Source organism: Cavia porcellus, unplaced genomic scaffold, assembly GCF_034190915.1.
Source record: "Cavia porcellus strain 051 isolate PalLab524CR breed Dunkin Hartley unplaced genomic scaffold, mCavPor4.1 scaffold_28, whole genome shotgun sequence".
Taxonomy (NCBI): Eukaryota; Metazoa; Chordata; class Mammalia; order Rodentia; family Caviidae; genus Cavia; species Cavia porcellus.
In genome coordinates this window covers 32,655,764-32,680,868 of record NW_026947511.1, presented here as the reverse complement: position 1 = coordinate 32,680,868, position 25,105 = coordinate 32,655,764, and the positions used below count along the sequence as shown (strand labels likewise).

General features: G+C 40.8%; 1 protein-coding gene across 4 annotated transcripts in view; it reads right to left on the bottom strand.

The window, feature by feature from the left end:
- Positions 1 to 296: 296 nt before the first annotated feature.
- Samd8 (sterile alpha motif domain containing 8) overlaps positions 297 to 25,105 on the bottom strand; it is a 63,063-nt gene continuing 38,254 nt past the window's right edge. For all 4 annotated transcript variants that reach the window (XM_003473610.5, XM_005005342.4, XM_013156892.3 and 1 more), the window contains exons 3-6: positions 24,468 to 24,563; positions 22,155 to 22,272; positions 4,898 to 5,048; positions 297 to 4,726 (exon numbers count right to left, since the gene is read on the bottom strand). In XM_003473610.5, the coding sequence (XP_003473658.1) occupies positions 4,422 to 4,726; positions 4,898 to 5,048; positions 22,155 to 22,272; positions 24,468 to 24,563 (670 nt within the window). In that variant the 3' untranslated portion in view covers positions 297 to 4,421. The remainder of the gene's footprint in view (positions 4,727 to 4,897; positions 5,049 to 22,154; positions 22,273 to 24,467; positions 24,564 to 25,105) is intronic.

The window sequence follows — 25,105 nt, the reverse complement described above, 5'->3', positions numbered from 1 at the left end:
GGGTTAGCATCTGTGGACTGTGTCAGGTACGGTGTGGCGTTGAACCTGGGTCATGAGTGCCACAGTGGGCTGTTTGTGTCACTGAAAGCTCTGAAAGGTTCACCATCACTGACACATATTATTGGACTATCAAGCAATATATATCAATAACGCAAAGGCTCAGGCACAGTGGTGTATGCCTGTCATTCCAGCACTTGGGAGGCATATCCCTTGGACAGCTTAGCAGTTCAGGGCCAACCTGCACTATACAGCAAGATCCTGTCTCAAAAAAAAGATTTTAAATAAGAAACTGCAACCCAACTTCCAAATGTTTTATTTTTAGTGTTTTTAAACATTTTAATACAACAAAGATATAAAATAATATATATTAGTTAAATCTGAATTTAATTTAGAATCAAGATATTTACTTATGTACAATGCTGTGCTTCAAAATATGGCTACCACTGTGGCGTTGTAAGTAATACTAGTTTCTCTGTGGACAGGAGCCTCTGGGCAGAAAGCTCAAACTTGGGTGTCCATTGCAGGCCAAACCCCTGTGCTTCCTGGCTGCGCAGCCCCCTTCCGTATTAGAAATACTTCCTCGCCCTGACAGTTCCTGGATTCTCTGAATGGAAACATCTTTAGGCGGAACAGTTTTGGGAGGCTCCGCTGACCAACAGAAGCTCTCGGCTGCGCTCCACCTTTGGCAGCGCACTAACCATGCACCAAGGCCACCGCGCCCTCCCCTGCCACCTCTGCCTCACAGCCCCGAGGGCTGGGACTGAGCGCACTGAATAAAGAATCCTGTGGGTTGGTCTGGAGTAGTGTATTTTAAAAAGCAACTTACTGGTGGTTAAGATCATGGCTTACAGATTTCAGCTACGTGCACTGAACCTGACACAAAGGAATTAAGTCACTTGTGAGTTCTTTGAAATAAGTGTTGTTCACTTGGTGCGAGGTCAGAGGGGAACTCAAGAAAGACAGGAGACAAATCAACTCAGCCTGTTCTGTTCTGCTCTCACTGGATACCTGAAGCATTGTGACCTTAGTTCCATGGCAATTCTGTAGCATAGCGGGACAAGGGTAATTCAGACTGAACTTGAGACAGGGCATCACTATGCAGCCCAGGCTGGACTGGAACTCACCCCGCTCCTGCCCGAGTGCCGGTGCTGGGGTCACAGTGCACACCACTGTGCTCAGCGCAGGATAAATTTTACAGATACCAACTGTCTAAACGGCCAACTAAAGCTGCCATTAAAACTGACATGCTTTGTTGGCTTTGAAAATTATCTGCATGTAACTGATATTGTCTAAAAAAAAAAAGCAAATGGGCTTTTCTGACAGAGAGCTCCTTTTGTCTCAAATGCTTGAATCCCTTCAAGAACTGACAAATGACTTGACTGTAATTACTCTTAGTATGGGATAATGGCAGTCTACAAAAAGGCAAATTTATTAATCGGAGACTTTAAACAAGAATACGTCTAACACCCTTAAGCACTGTGGATCTAGAAGCCTTGAAACTGCCTTCTGCTGACTACAGTCAATGATTAGTGTTAGGAATATGACTCCAGAAATGTATGAATATTGCTTTCTAAATTGATGTTCCTCCAACAGACTGCTTTTTGCCGCTGCGGAAGGATGTGGCTCCTCTGTTCCCCATTTATAAACTTCAGGGGTGCTGGGATTCTCAGTCCCAACCTGACGGCAGGGACAGCTCACCACACTACCAGCCTTGCACTGTCAGCAGCCCACACTTAGCTGAGTGGGACTGAGGCTGGCTCACTGCTAACCGTACTAGCAATTCTAGTCAGAGAACTATGGAGAGGATACCGTGTTGAGAATTCAACACAGCCCAAAGAAGCTGCCCCAGATTATTTGATGGTAGTGTCAAATTTGCCTTCTTCGAAACCTACCTTGATACCTATCAACTTCAGTTACTTCTCAGTACTACCTTGCCTGGTCCTTTAAAAACAAAAGGAAAAAGGAAAAAGGCAACACTGCTCCAGGATCCCCGACAATGCTTCTAGGACTTTCCACAAAAACGCCAATTTGTATCTGCGAACCCACCAAGCTCTCCAGGAAGCAGGGCACTCAGAAACCTGCACCTGCAGAACCTGATGTGGTGCATGGGCCTACAGCTTCTTCACCAGCCACACTCACACTCAAGTGTCAACACCTATCTTTACTACAATTTAGGGTTTTAACAAGAAGAAAAAGCACAAAGACAAAAATCTTGGAAATTTCTGGACAAAATAAAAATGTCTAAAATATGGGTTTCACCTTTGTAAATGACTGAAATAATTTTGTCCCAGAGATTTCCAAGAAAAATCTGGAGATGATTACTTTATGTAAACACTGCCTTGTAATAGTTAAAACAATAAATTATAAATCTAGCTTACTTTTTTCTCAAAAGAAGAGTAAATGCGAGCCTGGAAAGCGATTTTACAAGTATCACTGCCATCTGCTGTTAGGCACTCTCCTAGTCAAGAGCTCTGCAAATTTAGTTGCCGTTATATTTTTTTAGCTTTTCCTACACTGGAATCCATATGCAGAAAGAAAATGTTTACCATTAATAGCCATTTAACATTTTAAAGTTAATATTGCCAAAGACTTTTCTTTTTAAAATGTAGTACCAAAAGCCAACATTAGTCCCTCTCTGGCTCAATTCTTCCCTGTTCTGTCATTTGGGGAAAAAATAAAGTTGGTGCCACATCTTTTGACCTCGAAGGTGAAACCACCCTAAGGAGCAGAGGAAGCACCCTTCACACTTCGTGGATTACGCAGTTTCTTTTGTTAACGTGTTGGTATTTTTGTCCCTAGCATGTAACAGAACCAACAATTTAAGATATATAAGATTTAAAAGCATAATAAAGTTCCAGTTGCCTGGTACCATTTCTCACGTGAGAAATGAATGTTCAGAACTAGGGTCACTCAGCACTGGCTGGCACATCTTCCCGTAAAGCTCCTTTCCTACCCAATTCATGCAGGCTCCTCTGTAGCTTTTACAGGAGTGGAACTACAACTCAAAGTGCAAAAATAAAATATTTCACCCAGATAAGGAAGGAGCGGCTTCTGCTGTGGCCTAACTTCAGGCCTCAGGATGTATGCCACACCTCTGCTAACTAACTGCATGTCAGACATGGAATGTACAATCTACACAGTGATACTCTAAGCGGTTCAATTCATCAGTCAGGGTCAATTTCCAGTTCCACAGCCTGCTCTGTCATATTGCTACCTAAAAATTCATTGAAAATAAAGTGACAAATGCTTCACAAAGGTGAAGTTTCTTAAGATATTAAATTTCTAGTGTTGTGAACAGCAGTTAAGATGTTCATTTCCTGACTGGCAAATAAACACTAGGTAGAAAGAATGTATGTACACAATTGTTTTACAAATAAAAAGCAACAAAGCTTTTTTTTTTTTTTTTTTTTTTGTATCCAAACATGTCTCACACTATTTACTGATAACCAAGAATGAGAAAGTTCAAAACTTTAAAAGTTCACACTTCTTCCACAACTTGTTATTCGCTTCTCTTCAGAAGAAGAAAATGCTTTGCATGCGTACCTCCCTACTTACTGCCATAAGAACTTAACATCTGGTAAAACACTCCTATTTGTCTCATTAAAGAACATCACTTTAAAAAGTATTAAATTGGGCTGTCACTGGTCTAATAATGACAGCTATTTCAGGTACCTGTACCACTAAAGTTAGCCATTGTTTTTATGAATGCAGCCATATTTTCCCTCAAGTGCTTGCCGACGTTCATTTTGAACCCTCAGAACAAAATACGAACTGCATCTTTTGTGACATCTTTGGTGAAAAATGCCAGCTCTACACCCACATATATCAACGAGAAGGCCGGTGACACCTCCTCAGTACTGTCACCTCACAGATGGCCCTTTCGTTCCCTTGTTTCAGGCATGGTGTATGCTCAGTGAACTTTCTTAAAGACAATTGAGAAGGCAAAACACTTTTGTCAATAAAACAAATCACTTTCTAGACACAAAATTAGTTCAAAGAACAAGCACTGTTCACACTGTACAGATTTTTCTTTTAAGGGGCTTCAAAAATACCATTTCTTAACTAGAGCACTGCTGGAAGTTCATAAAAATCCTTCAACCAGCAAACAGCTTCTGCTGATTTGCTTAAGTTCAATAAACAAATACTCAACGGTAAGGGCAACAGCCCAACTTCAATCAAATATTTAAATCTTCTTAAAATAAAGGGGCAGAAAACCTATACTGAAGCTTTCAGTTCAAATGTTTAGGTAAGGGTTTTCACTGTTCTTTCTTGCTTTTTACAATCATACCCTCACTCAGCACTGGGAACTCTGTCAATATATAAGCCAAAATGCAACACATCCAGCAACAACCTAACAAGAGAAAGCAAAGTTATTCAACAACTACTGTATACTTAATCACAAACTCATTACAAAGATAACTTCATCCAATTAGTCTTTTCATTATTGCTGGTTTTGAAAATGGCCAACAATATTCATTAGGTACCGTGCCATTAACATTGCATTCAAAGAAAGAAAACATGGGAAACCAGATTCTCGCTCTCCTGCTCTGGTGATAAGCCCTGGTGTTGGCCAGAGTGTGGTAGTACAGAAAGAGCCTCGTTGTGATATAAAAGGCAATGAACACATCGATGGAGTAATGCTCATGGGCAGCCAGGATGAAGAAGATCCCAAAGAGATTGAGAACCCAGGACAAGGTGTGCAAGAAATTCCAGCTTCTTGGTGTATCTAGGAAAAGGACAGAAAGGTCATTTTAAAACCACATTTCTTTCAAGGCTTCTTAGTCATATGTGTCCTAGGTCAAGATTCTTGCTCATCAGCCACAGGACTTCTGGCCCCCTTCCCATAGCCTCTGCTCCAGAGATTTGTCTAACACGCACAGCCGCATGAGATACTCACATTCAGTGACAAAGAAATTTAGCATAGTTAGGACGACTGTGTGGCCGCTGAACATGTAATCTCCACAGGTGTGGACGCCAGTCAGGGTCATACCAAAACCACTCCAAATGGCAAAGGCCCGGTGTAATTTCTCCCACACGCTGCCATATATCTATAAAGAAAGCTATGAATTAGTACTTCAAGTGCTTAGCTAAGAGTTTCCCAACATCCATTCCTGTTGTAATTCAAATGAGGAATGACTCTCAGAAATAACAATTTCAGGTAGACCTCAAGAACAAGAGGTCAGCCAGGCGTAGTGTCGTGTGCCTGAAATGGGACGGGGAGGGGCCTGAGGCAGGAGGATCACTCTGAGTTCAAGGCTAATCTGAGTTCCACAGTGAGTTTAAGGCCCGCCTATACTACAAAGCCAGACTCTCTCAAAAACCAAACCAAACCAACAATAACAAAAAAGGGATGGTCAAAAGCTTAGTTATACTCAAAATATTTGGCAATTAAATGATATCGCTGTGTTTCAAACTCCTTTAAATAATTCCTCTATAATGAAAAGGTCAGTCTAAGACAAAAATATCTCTAAAGCCAGGAATGGTGGCTCACGCCTGTTATCCCAGCACTCAAAAGACTAAGGCAGGATGATCCTTGCACATTTGAGATCAGCCTGGGGTACAAAGTGAGTCTAGACAAACTGAACTGCATAGGGAGACCCGATCCCAAAAAGACAAAAAGAAAAATCACCAATTTTTTTAACCCACTATCATGGTAGTATTTGGTGATTATTCCTCTCATTAAAAATAGGCTGTGACAGCGACCAAAGGCTACCGCTCAATACTCCTTCTTCCATTCCTCACTGGTATCAGAAACTCTCATGTATGACTATGGCCACGCACTCAGTCAGTCTGCTCCTCAGCCCCTCTTCTGGCCTGGCGTGGCCAGGCAGCTAAGCTCCACATAGTAGGGTAAGTGAGTGTAAAGGATTTCTGGGCAGCTGTTACGGTTTTAACATGGAGTGTTCCCCCAAAGCTCCACGCATCGAGGGCTTGATCCCCTCTGCAACAATGCTTGAGGTGGGACCAAGAAAATAGATCCTGGACCCTAAGGGCTTTAACGTCATCCTCCAGGTTGACTGAGAGTGGCCCTACCAAGGGGCAACAGAAATGGGCGGTGGGTCCCAGTTGGCAGGAGTGGAACGCGACAAGTGTGACCTTGGGGACTCTACAGAGGCCCAGGTCCCCTTCTCTCCCTCCGCTTCTGGCTGCAGGAATAGGGAGCAGTTTTTCTTTGGCGCACCCTTCAGCCTCACCACAGGCCAAAAAGCAATGCAGCAGCCAGCTATGGTCCTGTACGTGAGCAAGATCAACCTTTCCTTCTTTAAGCTGTTTTTCTAGGGTGTTTGCTCAGCTGACCAATGCAGAAGGCTGTTTATAAAAAAAAAAAAAAAGTTCTCAGGAGGTCTTTCTACCACTCCTAGCCTTAGATAAGGGAATTGATGCTCCAGCAGCAGTCCAGGACCATAAAGTGGCCTAGAGAATGCAAGCTAAGGGTTAAAATAGCAGAGCCCAAAGAAAGTATTTCATCATGGGCTCATCATGGTTTTGGCTGTTTGTTCATTTATTTTTGGTGCCAGAAATCAAACTCAGGGCCTCTCAACTTGCCAGGCAGGTGCTATGCTGCTGAGCTATATGCCCAGCTCTGTTTATTTAATTTTTTTTTTTTTTTTTTTATAGCCCAGTTTGGCCTCAGACTCACAGTGATCCTTCTGCCTCAGTCTCCCAAGTGCTGGGATCACAGGCATGTGCCACCAGGCCCAGCCACCACAGGTTGCTGATGATTTCATACAGTTACTATGTAGCACACTTGGAGAACCTACTTTCAGACTTCTTTTATGGGACAGAACAAACCATCATACAGGATACCCATTTTAAATTTCCTACTAGGAGCAGCCAAATATAATCCCAATTTGCACACATAAATTTACTGATTAATTGAGACAGGGTCTCACTATGTAGTTTAGGCTGGCCGTGAACTCATGGGAATCTTCTGCCTCAGCTGCCAAAATGTTGGGATTACAGGTGTGCACCACCACACCCAGACACATGTAAAACTTTAAAAAGCAAACCATTCAGAGGAAAGGTTTGAGTGACAGCCACTATAAAAAAGGATGAGTCACTTTTAAAAAGGAATTTAACACATAATAAAGCTGCTGAAGTTCTATAAGCTGCAATCAATAAGCATCGAGAATTCTTAAAATTTTATTTTATTTTTTTGGGGTTCCAAGGATCGTACTCATGACTTCCTCCTCCTCATGACTTGTGCTAAGCTATATGTGCCCTGAATTCTTAAAAATTAAAAAAATTTTAATTTTAAAGAGAATAAAACCAAACCAAACTAAAACAAACCGAACAAAGCTAATCAAAACAGAACAATGAAAATGATACAGAACTTCAAAACAAAATAGGAAATCAACAATGGGTAACCATAATATCTCGTTTTTTTCAAAATAGCTGTCCATACCATCAGACATCATAAAAACAAACAAAACGAAATCAAAAGAAAATAAAGGCATTATTCAAAACAAGATAATAAATCAATAATGGCTACCATAATACCATTATCTTCAAAATAGCTGCCCATACCATCAGACATGGTAAAATCAAACAACAATATAGAATAAAACCAAACCTAACAAAACTATAAAAACAACACAGGAATTCAAAACAAGATAATAGGAAACTACAAATGGTTACCATCTTCCCTATTTAGATGCTTCTTGCTCTATCACTTTCAAAAAACCTATACATTTTGGATCCCACTAACTTCTTCAGCTTTTCATGCTAGAAGATAACACGATGTTCACCCATATGAGTCTGAACCATTTCACCCATGAGCATGATATAAAGTTGCATCCATTTGCCTAAAGAGTATCAAGATTATCCTTCTTTATAGCTGAGTAGCTTTCCATTGTATGAAATTACCATATTTTTATCCATTCTGCGGTTGATGGGCAAGCTACCTCTGGTTTTTTCTGGTTTCCTGTCACATGGAACACTGTTTTTTCTCCTTTGACCTTCGGTCTATGAATTTCCTCGAGTTAAATGCATTTCTTGTATACTGCGTATTGATGGATCTTGCTTCCTGATCCACACTCTCTCTGTGTTTCTTTTTATGGGTGAATTGTGGCCATCCACATTAATGGTTACAGCCAGCATGCACTGGCTCACCTCTGTCATGCTGTGCTCCTGCTGTCCGCCCCTTGCTTCCCCGCTTTGTTCAACTGCCTGCCCTGTTTGGTGATCCTCGTCTGCTGTTTCTGGAACCATGGTCCTCTTTATGGCTCTAGAATAGCTTTCAGTGTTCTTGGTAGGGTTGCTTTGGTAGTCATAAATTCCTTCAGTTGTTCTTTATCATGCAGGTATCTTATTTTCCCATCAATTTTGAAAGATAGTTTTACAGGGTACATCAATCTAGGTTGGAAGCTGTTTTCTTTCAGTATTCGAAATACTTTAAGGTCTTCTTGACTTGATGGTTTGTGCTGACAAGTCTGCTGTGATTCTGATGCATTATTCTTTACAGGCAATCTGTTTCTTTTCTCTAACAGTCTTTAATATTTTGTTCTTGTGCTGAATTTCTGGAATCTTGATGATTATATGTCTGAGTGTAAATTTATTTTGGTTGTGGCTAGCTGGAGTTCTAAATGCCTCAAATATCTGTATGCCAGGCGCTTTTCCCATGTTTGGGAAGTTTTCAGCTACTACTTCTGTAAATAAGCTTTTTTTTTCTGTATTTTTACCAGTACCAGGGATCAAACTCACGACCACACGCTTGCAAGGCAGGTGCTTATGCTGCTGAGCTAAATCCCCAGCCCGCAAATAGGCTTTTTATGTCATTTGTGTTGGCCTCTGCTTTTTCACTGACACCTATCACATTTAAATCAATTTTCTTTACATCATCTTTCAGCCATTGAATTGTTTTTTTGTTTTGTTTTGTTTTTTTTTTTTTTTTTGGTCTTTTTCGTTTTTCTTGGTACCGGGGATCAAACTCACGACTGCCTGCTTGCAAGGCAGGCGCTTATGCCGCTGAGCTAAATCCCCAGCCCCCATTGAATTGTTAATTCCTGGTTCCTTGTTATTTTTAAGAGATTTTTTCTTTCACTAACACTAACTGCAATCCAGTCTTAAAGATTTAAAAGTTTATCTTTAAGGACCAGGGATTTAGCTCAGTGGCATAAGCACCAGCCTAGCAAGCACGAGGTCGTGAGTTGGATCCCTGGTACTGCCAAAAAAAAAGCACGAAAAGTTTATCTTCAGTCTCTTTCAAGTAGCTTTGCCAGCTTTTGATGGAGTTTTTAATTTCCTGGATATCTCTTTGAATCTATTTCATGCATTCTAATTTCTTCCTATATTGTTCATGCAAAGTTTCCATCATTTTCCTATGGTCCTTTTTTTATCTATGTCTTCTTTAGATATGCTCAGCAATTCTTTATGTTTATGATTTCTTCTTTTACCTGAGATATTATTTCTGATTTGATTACTTTTACAACCTCATTAAGTTTTTTTTTTTTGTTTTGTTTTTTTAATTTTATTTTGAAAGTATACAACAGAACAAGGCAGAATAAAGCCAACTAAGATCGTACAGTGAAATTGGTACAGAACTTACAGCAGGTTACCTGGATAACAGTAATAGGTATCACAGTATATTTTGTTATCTTTATAATAGTTCTTCTTTCAATCACGTATATCAAAATGAGATGAAATATAGAACACTATAGAACTTATGGTCAACCTCCCAGGAGATACTCAGATTTCTGGTTCCCATTTGCTAATGGGCGGGGGGGGGGGGGGAGGATGATCAGGGAAGTGGGATATTTGACTCTAGGCCGTGTAGCAGTAGGTTCACTATTGCTAAGCAGGGAGGCAGGATGGTCATTTATTTTCACAGCGTCCTCAGTTCCAACACGGCGTGGATCTCAGGAGACACTGTTGGTTCTCCCCCTGGAAGGGCTGCAGTGGGCCACCCTGGCTCCACTTACCAGGGAGGGGAGGTGCTGGCTTGGCTTCCCAAAGTCCTAAGTTCCAACATGGCGTGGATCTCAGGAAACACTACTAGTTCTCCCCCTGGAAGGGCTGCAGTGGGCCATACTGCCGCCGCTTACCAGGGAGGGATTAAGTTGTTTCTTTACTTCAGTTACTATCCTTTGAGAGATTTCAGGTGTATGTCTTCCATTTTCTTCTATAACTGTATCTCCCACATCTGTTCGGTGTGGGCTGGAAGTCTGAAATTGTCTCTTGCTCCTTCATTTTGACATTTTTCTGGGTTCCTCCCAACAAACTGGTTCCCAGTCACTTCCCACGATGGCTGCCCCTACGCAGTGGAGGGAATGGGCCAGGCACCTCCGAACCCAGGTTCCCAGGGAGGCAACAGAGCACAGGACAAAGTTTCTCCAGACTTGTGTGGCTACACTGGGGCTCCCCAATGGCCATGGGTGTGTGCTGGCTGCTGCTTCTCTCAGCCTGCATAGCTGCAGGGTGGGACGCCCCTGTCAACAGCAGGCACACAGGGGCACGTCTGTGTGAGTCTCCCAGCCCACACTGGCTGCCCACGGGAAGCAAGTGTCTTCGCTGGCCTGCAGGCAAACAGCATGTATCTGGCTGTTTCTTCCTGTCCACACTGGTTACCTGGGGGAAGTGAGCTTCCCAGTGGCAGCGTTCACGCAGGGATGGGTCTGGCTATTTCTCCCTGTCTGTGCTGGCTGCTTGCAGGAAGGAAGCCTTAGGCTTCCTGCAAGCCTTCCAATGGCAGCCAAATATTTAAAAATTTTACTGCAGTGAAAGATATGCAGCCATGAATCCCCCTCAAAATAATCCCCTCTCACTCTGAACACACCACCCCTCATCATTATTGCCGTGTTCTGAACCAGAGCTGGAAGTCTTGTTTCGTGAATGTCCATTTGTTGTTGCCTCAATATTCTGAAGTGACTGAAAATGTTTATAGCAATTTTGTCAAACAAAAAGATTATGGTGTGTCCTTACCCATCATTCTCTGGACATGGTACTGAATGGTTTCCAGCTTTTTCCCAAAGTCAAAATAACCTTGAAGGCTAAACATTTTCAATCAATTCAAGATTCATGACAGTGCAACAAAACACAGAAAAGGCCTTCAAGAGCTGCCAAGAATGATGTGTTTAAAAAAAAAAAAAAAAGAATTATGTGTGAACTGTGTTCGAAGCAAGGGCAGAATTTTGAGGGGGATTCATAGTAATGTGCCTTTTACTTATCATTTTATCATTCAAACATTCACCATATATTTTGATCACACCATGTATGTCCACCTAACTGTGCAAGGCATGCTGTAGACAGGGTTTCACTGTGTAGTCCAGACCGGCCTGGAACTAACGGGGATTCACCTGCCTCAGCCTCCTGAGAGCTGGGATTGCTGACATGTACCATCACAGCTAGTTCAAGAATTATTGAAGATAAAGAGAAGGTACTAAATAAACACATAAAATTTGGTTCTTCCATGACCTCTAGTGAGTATATGAGGTGGTACTCTTGAAAGTAAAAAAACAAAACAAAAAAATCCTATAGAGAAGAGATTGCTAGGAGGATGTCTCAGGCAAGGACAGAGAACACCCGATGCCTGTCAAAAGAAAGCAATTCCTTAGCCGGGTGTGGTGGTGCATCCCTGTAATTCCAGCACTTGGGAGGCTCCAGAGGATCCATTTGAGTTCAGAGCCAGCCTGGGCTACACAGTGAGATCCTGTTTCAAAAACTAAAAAGAAAGCAAATCCCAGTGACTCAAGTCTGCCACATCTTTCCACCTAAATTTCTCATGCATTCTTCCAGAAAAATCATTGCAGAATGAGCAGTACACTCGGAGTAGAGAAGGTGTTAAACTGGCTTTAAGTATTCCTAAATTCCCCAATCATGAATGTTCTTGGATCCGTCCCTAAACCCGTTTCTGGGAACGCAATTTCAAGCAATTAGTTTATTATAATGAAGATGCCTTATGGAGCTCACTGTAAGGGATTTGACTGCTAGTTACTATCTCCCTTTCTATTTTTAATGATTGTCACAAATAATATGGGTCAATAAGTAGGTTATCTCACAACTCAAAGCAATTAACAGTATCCAGGGCAGATCTGAATAGAAATATCCATATATAACTGATAACAGAAAATAGTCATCAAAGACAGGCCATGTGCACGCAGCACAGGATGGCATCTAATTTATTTCTGCAGCACTGTACACATGGAGCCATCCTTCTCCTCAATAGCTGTCTCACAATTCAGCGACATCAATTCTCTTGTCTATACAAGCAGCTTTGTGGGAAGAGTAAAATACCTTCCCCTAAATGCACTTCTCTGGCATTTTTGGAACTGGTTATGCAGAGAACCACACAGAAATAGCTCTGAAAATAGCCCTTGCAAAACAGACTATAGGCTTAAATATATTTTAAAAAGTATTAAACGTATCAGATATCATTAATCAGAATGGCAGCAACTTGAAGATCGATGATAAGCAGTGTGAACAGGGCGGGAAGCTGGCATGCACACAACTTGTCGGCTGTAGAAAAGCTAGCCTTTCTCCCGTAGAAAGAGGATGCTTTCCTTAGACATTTTCAACTACAAAGGTGTGCAACACTGCAGTCTCTGTCACAGGATGTTTATTATAGTTGCTGTGGCACACTGCTTAGCACAAGTTGGCCTCTTTGGCTTCACATTTACAGTGACATTTGTCACTCCACCCAGCATGGTAAAATATTTAATGTTACTCTAATATAATCTATTTCAAAAGAAAATACACTCATGGTTTATACTAGTTATCAGAAAACTAGTAAATTATGTTTTAATTATTTCTTCTTTCCTAGTCTAATTTCCACAACAGAATTTCATCATCTCCTTGGCTTAAAAAGAAGTTATTTTTATAGAACAATAGTCAGAAATGTCTAACAGAAGCCCATAGGTCTTTGTGGATATGAAACAAAATAAAATGGGAGAGAAAAAGGTTTTACTCTGAGGACTGTTTTTTTTTTTTTTTTTCCTTTTTTTCTTTTTTGAGACAGGGTTTCACTACGTAGTTTGGGCTGGCTTTGAACTCACTTTGTAGCCTAGGCTGACCTTGAACTCAAAGTGATCCTTCTGCCTCAGCCTCCTGAGTGCTGGCATTACAGGTGTGTACCACCATGCCTGGCTGTGAGGGCTGTTTTTTATCAAATGGTTTTCAGTGATGAACACTATGCCTGGAAACAAAAAGTAAATATAATCAAATCTTCAATGTCATCCTTCAAAATTTTTATCATCATCATCATCATCATCATCATTATTATCATCATCATTATTACTGGTACCAGGAATTGAACTCAGGATCGTGCAGTTGCCAGGCAGACACTTATGCTGCTGAGCTATATCCCTGAACAAAAATAAAAATTATTTAGAAAATGGAAAGTGTCTACTTGAGAGCTGAGGCAGGAGGACTGCAAGCTCAGGCCAACCTAGGCTACATGGCAAGACCTTATCTCAGAATAACACATACATTAAGAACAGGGTGCGGGAATTGGGTTAGGAATGTGACTCGGGTACAGTACCCCTAGTTCTATCCCAGTATTGCAGAAAGCAAACAAACTAACAAAGTAGAAGATATATCTTTGTTTAAACAAATGGGCAATACACAAGAGTTTTCAAGTGGGCATTTTGGGAGTGTATAACACAACTTTTAAATAATTTTTAAAAATTTCTCCTGTGTGTGTGGTGCTAGGAATTACATATAAGGCTTCATGTGTACTAGGCAAGCTCTCTACCCCTGAGCAACACCCCCACACCTATACTACACAGCTTTTTCTGTGCATGTGTCTTTTAATTCCATCACTCTACTTCCAAGAACTCATCCAAAAGAAATAAACAAGCAAGAGCAAATGGCAGCATGAAGGTCGACAGCAGAGCACAGCCTCTTAGGAACTGAATGCAGATGCCTGGAAAACAACTTATCAAAGAAGGAAAAAGAGCTCTGAGAATCCAGAAATAACCAACGGAAATCGAGAAACCACAGAGAACGGCAGAAACTGAAGACACACAAGAAAAGGACTAAGCGGTCTGGAGCTCTGCCTCCACACACGGAGGGAAGCCTGGGAGGGTGCAGCCCAGGAGAAACAGCATGCCAGCAGTCTAGCCCATGAAAAGCCTGCTACGCTGAACTGCAAACAGTGTGGGTTTCCACTCGGCAAGTGACTCCTTCCACACGGCAGGCGAGGGCTGGAGGAGAAATCCACTGCAGCATGCACCATACTTGGGAGTTGATTAATCAGGAGCCATTTGGGCAGGATTTAAGACTGAGCTACTCTGGGAATCAGAAGACACACCTCAGGGTTTCTGGCGTTGCCTCCCGCAGTGACTGGGTAGGGGACAGCCACAAGACACAGTGTCAGAGGGGAAGCAGACTGGTCATGGTCACACGCGCACGCGCACACACACACACACACATGCACGCACGCACGCACGCACGCACACGCACACACACCCAGGCCAGGAAAGATACAGTGCTCCCACTCTGTGTGAGAAGCCAGGCCAGCCACAAGTGGTTTTCTGGAAGGGCTGGTCTGGAAGTGCTGTGGCATTAGGTCCAGCAGACCCTTTGAAGTCCCCTATTTCATACAGCACAGGTATCTTGGTGAGCTGCCTGCCTTCTCTATTGCCTGGACTGTGAACACATCCCGAGGGGCGTGGGCACAGGGCCATCTGGAGCAAGGGGGGTGTCTCATAAGCCCACAGGCTGTCAGGCTAGGTGGAAACATAAATGGCTTGGGGTATAAGAGGGGTCAGAGTTGCTTGGATAGCTGTAAGGCAGAAGCCATACCACTGACCGACCCTGCCGAGCAAGAATGCTGGGGCAAGACTCAGCATCTACACAGCAACAAGGGCATGGAAACAAAAGAAGCCCCAGCTGTGACTTGAAGTCCCTCTGCCATATCTGTGGGTTCAGAGACCACAGGCTTGGGAAATAAAACACTCATCCACACAGAGGATTTTTGTTTCCTTTTTTCTGTTAGTTCTAGCTTACTCTCCTTTTTTTTTGAGACAAGGTCTCATTGACTAGTTCAGGCTGTAGCCCAAGCTGGCCTTGAACTCCTGGTGATCCTACCTCAGCCTCCCAAATACTAGGATTACAGATGTGTGCCATCAAGCCAGGCTTCTACTAAGTTTATTTGTTCTTTAACTGGGTTCATTTGATCGGCAGATTGATAGACTGATTTAGAGACAGAGTCTCATTTATTTCAAGCAGCCCTCAGAATTCACTAGCCCAGGCTGGCCTCAAACTCACAGCAGTGCTTCTACCTCAGCCTCCCGGGTGCTGGGATTACAGGTATGTGACACCATGTCTGACTGGATTCTTTATTTTACATTTCTCTCTTCCTTCTTCTCTTTTCCAAATTTTAACTCTTTCATTTTTTCCTTTCCTGCTGCCTCCATTTTATTATTACTATTAAGCCCTTATTAATATTTTAGATATTTAATTGACTAAATGCTACTATTACTGTATTCCTTTCTATTATTAATGGTACAGTTGTTGCATTTAGTAGATAATTACTGTATGTCAGTATTTGGTTTGTCTTTCGTTCTGTCTACATTCTTATTACAGGTTGCTTTTCTATTGACAAGGGAGGTAAAGCTGTAGCTTTTATTACATTTTAAAGTATGCCACTATCTGGTTTGTCTCCAACTCTTATCATTATTTGGTTTCTTGGCTATCATGAGTGGTGGCATAGCTGTTTCTGTCAGTTGTTTTTTATTGTATGCCAGTATCTAGTCTGTCCTTGTGTCATCATTACTGCAGTTCTGAGGCAGCAGGAGCACTGCTAGTTCAAGACCAGCCTGTACTGCAAAGCAAAACTGTCTCAAAATGCCAAAAAGAAGAAAGAAAAATTCCTGCAGATCATTTTCTCCTCTGTGGCACTGGAGAGCAAGTGCCCAGAAGACCCTCAAATATTACACTGAGTAGGCTAAAGAGGGGTATAAACATCAAAACATAGCCAGACCAAGGACACCCACAGGGAGACAGATTATAATTAAAGAGATCTCTGTTGTACACAGTTTTTCTACCCTAACCAATCTTCAACCTGCAGCACAAAAATAATAGAAATATAAGAAAGCAAAGCAATAAGATGCCTCCGAAAACTCTCAGCCCCTCAAACACTGGTCTCATGGATACTGAAGTAGTGAAAAACACAGGCAATCAACTCAAAAACCATATTGTCAAAATGTTTGAAAAGCTCAAAGGACAGATACACAAGCAATTTCCTAAGATGTTTAGTGAGCTTAAAGAGATTTTTTATTAAACAGATAAAAGAATGCTTGACAAGCTTCAAGAAACAAAAACAATATACTAATTGGGTTAAACAAGACATGAATAATCAGTTAGGTAAAGAATTAGAAATATGAAAAGAAAGCAAGTAGAAAAAAAAAGAAAGAAAGCAGAAACACAAGATAAGAAAAATTCAATAAAAAGCATGGCTAGCAGATTCAACCAATATAGGAATTCTTTTTTTATTTTTATTTTTTGGTACCGGGAATCAAACTCACAACCTCACACTTGCCAGGGAGGTGCTGTACTACTGAGCCATATCCCCAGTGACCATTCAACTAATATGATGACAGAGAATCAGAAGAGAAGACAAAATAGATATAGTAGACTGTATTTCTTTTCTTCTTTTTTTAGTAGACTGTATTTCAATGATACCTTAAGAACAACAAGATACAAGAGCAGAGGATTTAGCTCAGCAGTATAAGCACCTGCTTTGCAAGCGCAAGGTCATGAGTTTGATCCCTGATACCCCTCCCCCCCAAAAACCCAAGATACCCCGCACACATCCAACTACTACATGACCCAAAAGAAACTAACTTTCTCAAAAGATTCCAACCTTACCAGAATAAAGGAACAATTAGAAGATGACTCCAAAGGTTTAAAAAAAAATTATTTGCTGAAATCAGAAAATCTTCCAATTCTAAGGAAATAATTCAATATTCAAGTACAACAGGTCATATAGAACCCCAAATAGTTATAACCAGAAAAAGAAATTCTCCCTGACACATCCTAAGCAAAATTCCAGAAATTCAACAGGAGAGAAGATCAACAGCTGTTAGAGAAAAGCTACAAAGTTACTTATAAAGGGAGTCTATCAGAGTTAGTGTTTTCTCAGCACAAACCTTAAAAGGCCAAGAGAGCCTGAAGCAAAGTTTTTCAAGCCCTAAAAGAAAACAAATGCCCACTCAGATTCCTATATCCTACAAAATCAGCTTTTAAAACTAAATAAAACTTTCCATGATAAATGCTAAAGAAATACATAATTGCTAAAACAGCATTACAGAATACTCAAGGGAATTCTAGACAGAGTTAGGGCGGCCACCCAGTACCAAAGAGACTACAGGAAAATATACATTTAACTGGGAGAATAGTTAAACAAAAGAAAAAATAAAATAAAACAAAAGGGGCTGAGGGTTTAGCTCAGCAGCACAAGAACCTGCTTGGTAAGTGCAAGGTCATGAGTTCAATCCCCAGTACCAAAAGAAAAAAAGAAAGAAATCAGTACTGGAAAACTAATGTAATGATAGGATTCAATAAGCACCTTACAGTAATAACTCTGAATGTCAAGAGTCTTCTCAGTCAAAAAACAGACTGGCAGATTGGCTCAAAAAGCAAAATGCATCTATATGCTGCTTACAGATAATATACCTCATTCAAACACAAATGCAAAGTTAAAGGTGAAAGAATGGAAAATGATGCTCCATGCACCCTGAGCTCAAAGGAAGCAGGAGTACCTGTCTTACTTTCAGACCTAGCAGATTTCAAGCCAGAACTGATGAAAAGTGACAAAGACAGCCTCTACATAGTGGCAAAGGAACAATTCAACAGGAGAAGGTAACAATTGCAAACACTGGGGCCGGGGATTTAGCTAAGCACTCTAAGCCCAGGAGGTCATGAGTTCAATCCCAGGTACCAAAAAAACAAAAAACAACCACAATTGTAAACATCTATGCACCAAATGCCAGTGCATCCAACTTTTTTTTCTTTCTTTTTTTGGTGGTACCAGGGATCAAACTCAGAACCTAGAGCTTGCCAGGCAGGTGCCTATGCCACTGAGCTAAATCCCCAGGCCCAGAGCACCCAACTTTATGGGAAAAAACCCTCCTGGACATACAAGAACAGACAGATCCCCAAACAATCATACTTCCAATACCCTACTCTCAATTAAACAGGTCAACCAGAAAAAATTAACACAAATATCAGAGTTAAACCATAACATTGAGTAAGTGGATTTAACAAAGATTTGCAGTGCTTCACCTAACAAAGTACACGTTTTTCTCAGTGTCACACACAACTTTTTCCAAAACAGATCGTATTGTAAGCCATAAAGCATGCCTAAATAAACACAAGAAATGAACTGGATCACATTGGAATGAAGCTAAATATCAACAGCAAAAGAAACCAAAGAAATTACATGAACACGTGGAGATTAAACAATTCATTTCTGAATAATTAATGGATTCCAGAAGGTATCAGCAAAATAAAAATGTTCCCAGAGTAAAGTGACGGTGGAAGCATTTTACTTCAGTGATACATGCACACTCATGTTTAGAGCAGCAAGTTCACAAGAGTTAGTTAACTCTTAGACACAGGACAATGCCTGTATGTCCACTGACAGAAGAATGGATTTTAAACAATGGTCCATACATACAATGCAGTCCTACTCAGTCATGAGAAGGATAAATTTGAGTCATTTGTAAAAATCAGAAGGGAAGCCCTTATCATAATGCTAAGTGAAAAAACCAGACATAGAAAGCAAAACACCCCATTGTTTCCTTTATTTAAGAAATCCAAAGTGTAAATAATTTAAAGAGCAAAATAACAGATAATAGGAAATGAGGAGGTAGACAATTTGCAGATGGGAAGGGAATCTAGAGATAGAGGGAGATGAATGAGAGGAGACAAAAAAGGGGAAGTAAAAAGGACTAAGATGCAATAGGTATATCTACAAACTCCAAGGTGAATGTATTCACGATGTATTAAATATGTACTAATAAAAGAGAATAAAAAAAAGTACAAATACAAATCTGGCATTGTTTACAAATAATAAAATGTGGAAACAACTAAAATGTACATTTAGAGATTGGAAAACCATACAATAGAATATCATGAAACTGTTAAAAATAGAAATATAGCCATATATTCTATCAACAAAGTAAACAACATTAAAAAAAAAATAAGATAAAGAACAGTAGGCCGGGGATAGAGCTCAAGGGCTGGGGGATACATCTCAGCACAGCACCTGGCTAGCAAGCTCGTGGTCTTCAGTTAAATTCTCAGTACCCAAAAAAAAGCTGCACTATGATCCTTTCATTCTGTGAGTAAGAATTCTGCTTAGAAATGGTGTTGTGGGGGCTGGGGATTTAGCTCAGCAGCGTAAGCGCCTGCCTTGCAAGTGTGCAGCTGTGAGTTCGATCCCTGGTACCGATAAAAAACAAAAAAGACCAAAAAAAAGAAATGATGTTATAGCTGGGCTTTGTGCACATGTTGTAATCCCGACATTTGAGAGGCTGAGGCAAGAGAATCACAGGTTCAAGGCCATTCTGGGCTACACAATGAACTCAAGGCCAATCTGGAGTATACAGCAAGCCCCTGTCTCAAAAATAAACAAAAAGAAATTATGTTTTAACAAAGACCTAGGTGCTGGGCCTACTGGTCTACTGGTCTACTGGTAACTTAAAAGCAGGATGAGCTTAGCATCTCTGCCTTCATTAAAAAAAAAAAAAAAAAGCCTCATTTATTATCTTAAAACTTTATTTCAGATCCCTGCTCGGGTCTTCACAAAGACATGTTTGACACTGAAGGAGTTTCTGTAGCACAAGGTTCATTACCCCTAAATTTACTGGCTCGGTGGTAGCAAGCCTATGGCATGAGTGAACTATGTCTTTTGGCATGAGTGTACCAGCAGTTGAACACTGAGTAGTCAGGTTTAATTGCAGTGCTGGCACTTTGCGATAAATAAGTGGGTTCTGGGTTGCAATTTGGGCACTTGGTCTGTAAATAGTTCACTATCACTAGCCTGGCCTATCTATTTTTCTTCAAGAGTGCAGACGCCAAAACAAGAGTAAATTATTTTCAGGACTTATAGGGAAATTAGATTGGCAGCTTTTACAATGCCCAGTGTTCATGTTTCTCTCTCTCTCTCTCTCTCTCTCTCACACATACACACACACACACACACACACACACACACACACACACACACACACACACACACACAGGGTCACCCTATGTAGTTCAGCTTGGATTTGAATTCACTATGTAGCACAGGTTGGCTACAAACTCTCAGCAATCCTCCAGCTTCAGTCTCCCGAGTGGTGGGGTAACAGGTGTGCACTACCATGCCTGGCTGCAATGTCCAATTCTTAAGTCTCCACTCATGTCCTAAACATGAAGCCACCTTTTTTCAGAAAAAGCAGAACCTCACAGACCACCCTATAATGAGGTCATACCCTTCCCCACCAAGTAGGAGAAATTACCTCACACAGGAATCAAACCTGTCCCTCCACCTACTGGTCACTAGTAGGGGCTGTCATCTCATGACTGCTAGGATGATGGCTCTCCAAGAACCTTGCAGAACCAGTCCTGAGGTACCAATCTGATAATCAGGCTATGCCACGACCAGGATTACCTATGATGCCAACCACGTCAACCACTAGTCCTTGCCTTTGCTTCCAAAGCTTTCCTCAGCTCCTCAAAGACAGATCTCAAGCCTCCGTCTGAGCTTCCCAGAACAGCCATGCTGATTCTAGCTCCTTTCTTGCCCTCTGCCTCTGCTGTGTCCTCGACTGGTACCTTGGGACATGTGCCCACGCCCAGCCTACTGGGTCCCCAGGAACTGGGGTTTTTGCTCTTAAACTCCAGCAAGAATCTTAACATAATTTGACTTTTTAAACAATAAGTTTATATAATTAAAAACCATTACTTTTCCTTTTTGCCAATAATAAAAAAATCTCAAACCACTCTTCCCTTTAGGGTAAAATAAAGTATTTCCTTTGTACTAGATCTTAAGCACATTAGCCAGCTTCCTTTTCTTACTACTCAGTCTAAACACTCCTGGGATCTGGAGAAAGCAGTTACCCTTCAGCTCAAGGGTAATATCTTTAGCTCTTGATCTCCTTTGGCTGCTTAATCTTCCCTAGTTGTATGTCAGCTATTTATACTATAGAACAGGAACTGACACCTAATTTTATCTTACAAGCAGTATTAAAATAACAACAGAAGAGTGGTATGTATACTTGAATACTGGGAAATACAGAAGCAACACTTGGAAGATTTAGAAAAGTAGGAATAATAAATTCCTTTGTCCAAATTTAATCAGTTGCAACAACCAGTGTTTTATATCAAGTATAGGTGATTTTTTTTTTAAAGATTCAAAACAATTTTTGTGGGGTTTTTTTTTGTTTGTTTGTTTGAGACAAGGTCTCACTATGTAGTTTAGGCTGGTCTTGAACTCACGGTGACTGTCTTGCCTCAGCTTCCCGAGTGCTGGGATTACAGGTATGCATCATCATGCTTGGCTCTCATAATGTTTTTTAGCAAGTAATTCACATCACATTTTTCAATCCTATTAGTTTAATTTCTTTCTCCTTCTTCAGGTTAGCCAAAAGAGACACATCTACTTTATACCAAAAACAAGAAGCTACAAAGCATAAAACAAAAACAGAAACAAAATCTATCATTTGGTATATTCCAGAAAGGATATAAAGCTCTGGGTACCCCATTTTATGAGGGGTTCTATTTTTTGGTTTTTTTTTTTGGTACCAGGGATCAAACTCACAACTGTGTGCTCATAAGACAGGTGCTTATGCCGCTGAGCTAAACCCCCAGCCTCTTATGAGGAATTCTTAAAAAGGGGTGATGAGGGCAATGCGAGATCATATCATGACAAACAAGGACCTAAAGATGCCAAGGACTGTGGAAAAGGGAAAATGTTAGGGAAAAAGAAAACTGAAAATTTTTTTCTTTAGCTGAGCATAGCGCTCGTATCAATGATTAGAAATAACAAGGGGATCAGAGCCTGTCTAAGAAAAACTATTACTAAATTATTTCTAGAGGTTTATTTTAGATACTATCACTACCAAGAAGCGCATCTCGATAGTAAAGGCACAATCTTAGCCGTATTGCATGTATTGTGCCATCAATAAGAACAAGACAAAGAGTGAGGGACACAGAAGGCAGCAGGCTACCTTTCCAGTGCACTGCAGGTGCTGTCCTGGCACGGAGAGGGAGGTCACAAACATGGTAAAGCAGCGAAGCAAGAAGACAGTGCCCATCAGACTACAGAGCCTTCGCAGAAGGATTGACCTGTGAACAGAGCGACCAAAGAGGGCAAGATCAGAGGAAAACATACTGGAAAACCCCAGGCATCAAATGTCTACCTAAAGGGAAAGCGAACAGAAAAACCACTAGACTTCTGGGAAAGTGGAGAAACCCTAAGGCATCATTATACAATCAGCAGAATCCTGCAGAATTGAGATGCTCTACAGCTGCACTGTCCATGATGCTACCTGCATGTGGCTTCTGAGTACTTGAAATGAGGCTATGTAATAAGAACAAAATTTAAAATTTACTTCTAACATTAACTTAAATTTCAATCGCCACATGTGGTGCCTGCCTGCCATACTGCACAATCCATACATCATTTGGATTCTAAAATCACACAGTGATAAAACACAACTAGGAGAGTTCTGCAAGATGGAAGTAACACCTGTAAGCTTAGTCCTATTACCCATAAACTGTTCATGGCTCAAAATTACTTATTTATAAGAGATAATCCCCTAAAAGCCTAGAATTTTTTTGCTCATTAAAAAAAAAATTAGTTGAGTGGGTATGGTGGCATATGCTTGTAATTCCAGCACTCAGGAGGCTGAGGCAGGAGAACTGCTGTGCGTTCAAGACCAAACCAGGCTACAAGGTGAGTTCAAGGCCAGAATGAATTACATAATAAACCCTCTTTCAAAAAAACAAACAAAAAATCAAACTAGTTAATAACAGTAGCTGATACTCTTTTCCTAAAGTTCTAAAATATTTTTTAAATACTATTTTATATTAAGTATATATGCAACAAAAATCTGGAATACCTATAATTTGGATAATCATCTATTCATACTAGTATATTATTTATTTAAATGTCCTAAATCCAGACAGACTAAGATTCTTGGGGACATTTGCTTTACAAATTTTCAAAATAGTCTTGTCTCCTTCAAAAAAAAAAAGCACATATCCAACACAGGGGTGGGTATGTCTCAAACTTCAGTGTGTACTTCTGGGCTGGACCTTGGTAACTATACTCTAACAAATGTCCAGGTGAGTAAGAAAAATGACACAGGGGATTTATCTCAGCGCATAAGTGCCTGCCTGGCAAGCACGAGGTTGTGAGTTCATTCCCCAGTATCTCCCCCCAGCAAAAAAAGTGACACAAAGACCATATTTTGAGAAATAGTTTCTTTGACTAAGTGTACATTATTACTTATATTTAACTGGCCTTTACTATGTTTTAGTAACAAAAAGGTTTCCTATAATGTTTCTTTTTGATTCAAGAAGTAGGCAAGTTCAAATCCATGGGGTCTTGTGAGACAAAGCTAACCAGAAAGCAACAGTAATATTTTCAAACCATATCTGATTTTAAGCCATCCAGAATTTAAGATATTGCTGTTAAATAAGACAAAATAGGACAGAAAGAGGCTGAATATGGGCTCAGAGTTTGACAAGAATAGTCATCATCAACCTTCCTTTTCACACTGGAGGCACTGAAATAGCTTCAGTGTAGGACATAAAAGCCCATCATGTAGTTACCTCAGCACTTCCTGGTGAGGAGAAAGGACTAATAATGACAACAAAAGCCCTTATTCTCTAGAGTTGCAAAAACAATGGACAGCAACAAACACAAATTTTGTAGTTCTTTAAATTTTTCTTTTCTAGGCCTTATTTTTTACTTAAATCAAGTAATTTTCCCATAAACCCTCCTCTCCTCTATGCTTCCCTTCTTTTTTCAGTTAAAAAAAAGTCCTTCCCTTTATATTTCTTGGTGCTGAGAATGCTTTCTCTATTTAGCAGCTTCCTACACCATCTGAAGCAAAGTACACAGATACAAGCACACAGTATGCAAATTAATCTCCTTCTACTTGGGCCTCCTCCAAGCAAAGAACAACTTCTTCCATCCAAATATCTGACCAACCATTATCCTTGGAGAAGTCCCTATCCTTCTGTAGAAAATGACATTTCCAGTTTGTTTCTTAAGAAAAATAACAAACAAACAAACAAGGCCAGACTGGCAAGGCTTGCCCCACGGTTAATAATGCCCAGCTCTGATCTTCCTCTGCAATATTGTTTTACACTAATTTTTTTGTTGCTCTAACCCCAAACATTTTCCTTTGCATTATTAATAACTATGTCACACTGACCAGAGAAGAAAATTACTGTAACCTGAAAAATTCAAGGACTGGGGCCACTGCTAGGTGACCTGACAGAAGCGTCACAATAGTCTTTTAGTGTGGTACCTGTGCTTGTGAAGAAGAAGAACCAGGAGCCAAATGTAGCACAGAATCACGCCACACACTTCCGTCATGGCGAAGGCCCATGGGATTCTGGGAACGCTGCAACAGAAAACATTATGAACTGAAGAGAAGTAGATGCTAATAATGAGAGACTTACCTAACGATAATTTGTATTTCAGTTGTTATATATCCTTTCTTTCTCAGGAAGTACTCTGTGGAAAGTCCTGGGGGGAAACGTGTTTCACAAAGCATCCTGTTTATCCGAAGCTGTTTGCTGTCTGTGACCCCTGAAAGGCTTGACCGGACCGGACTTTCCCAGTACTCAGGCTGTCTGCCAGCAGAGGCACTGTTCTCAGCTCGGCACCATGCCCTCGGCAGACACAGGATATCTTAAAGGAGGTAAGATAGAACACGGATCCTGGCAAGTACCAGGAAGACATCTAAAGACATCCAAGCACTCACATCAGACACCTCAAGAACTTTGTCTGCTGAGGCACAAAACATTAAAAGACTTTTAACCACTGAGCTTTCCTAAGATTTTCCTACCTAATATAAGTCCCTTGCCTTCTTTTAAGCTCTGTTAAAAAAAACTTGCTTCTCGGGGCTGGGGATTTAGCTCAGCGGCATAAGCACCTGCCTTG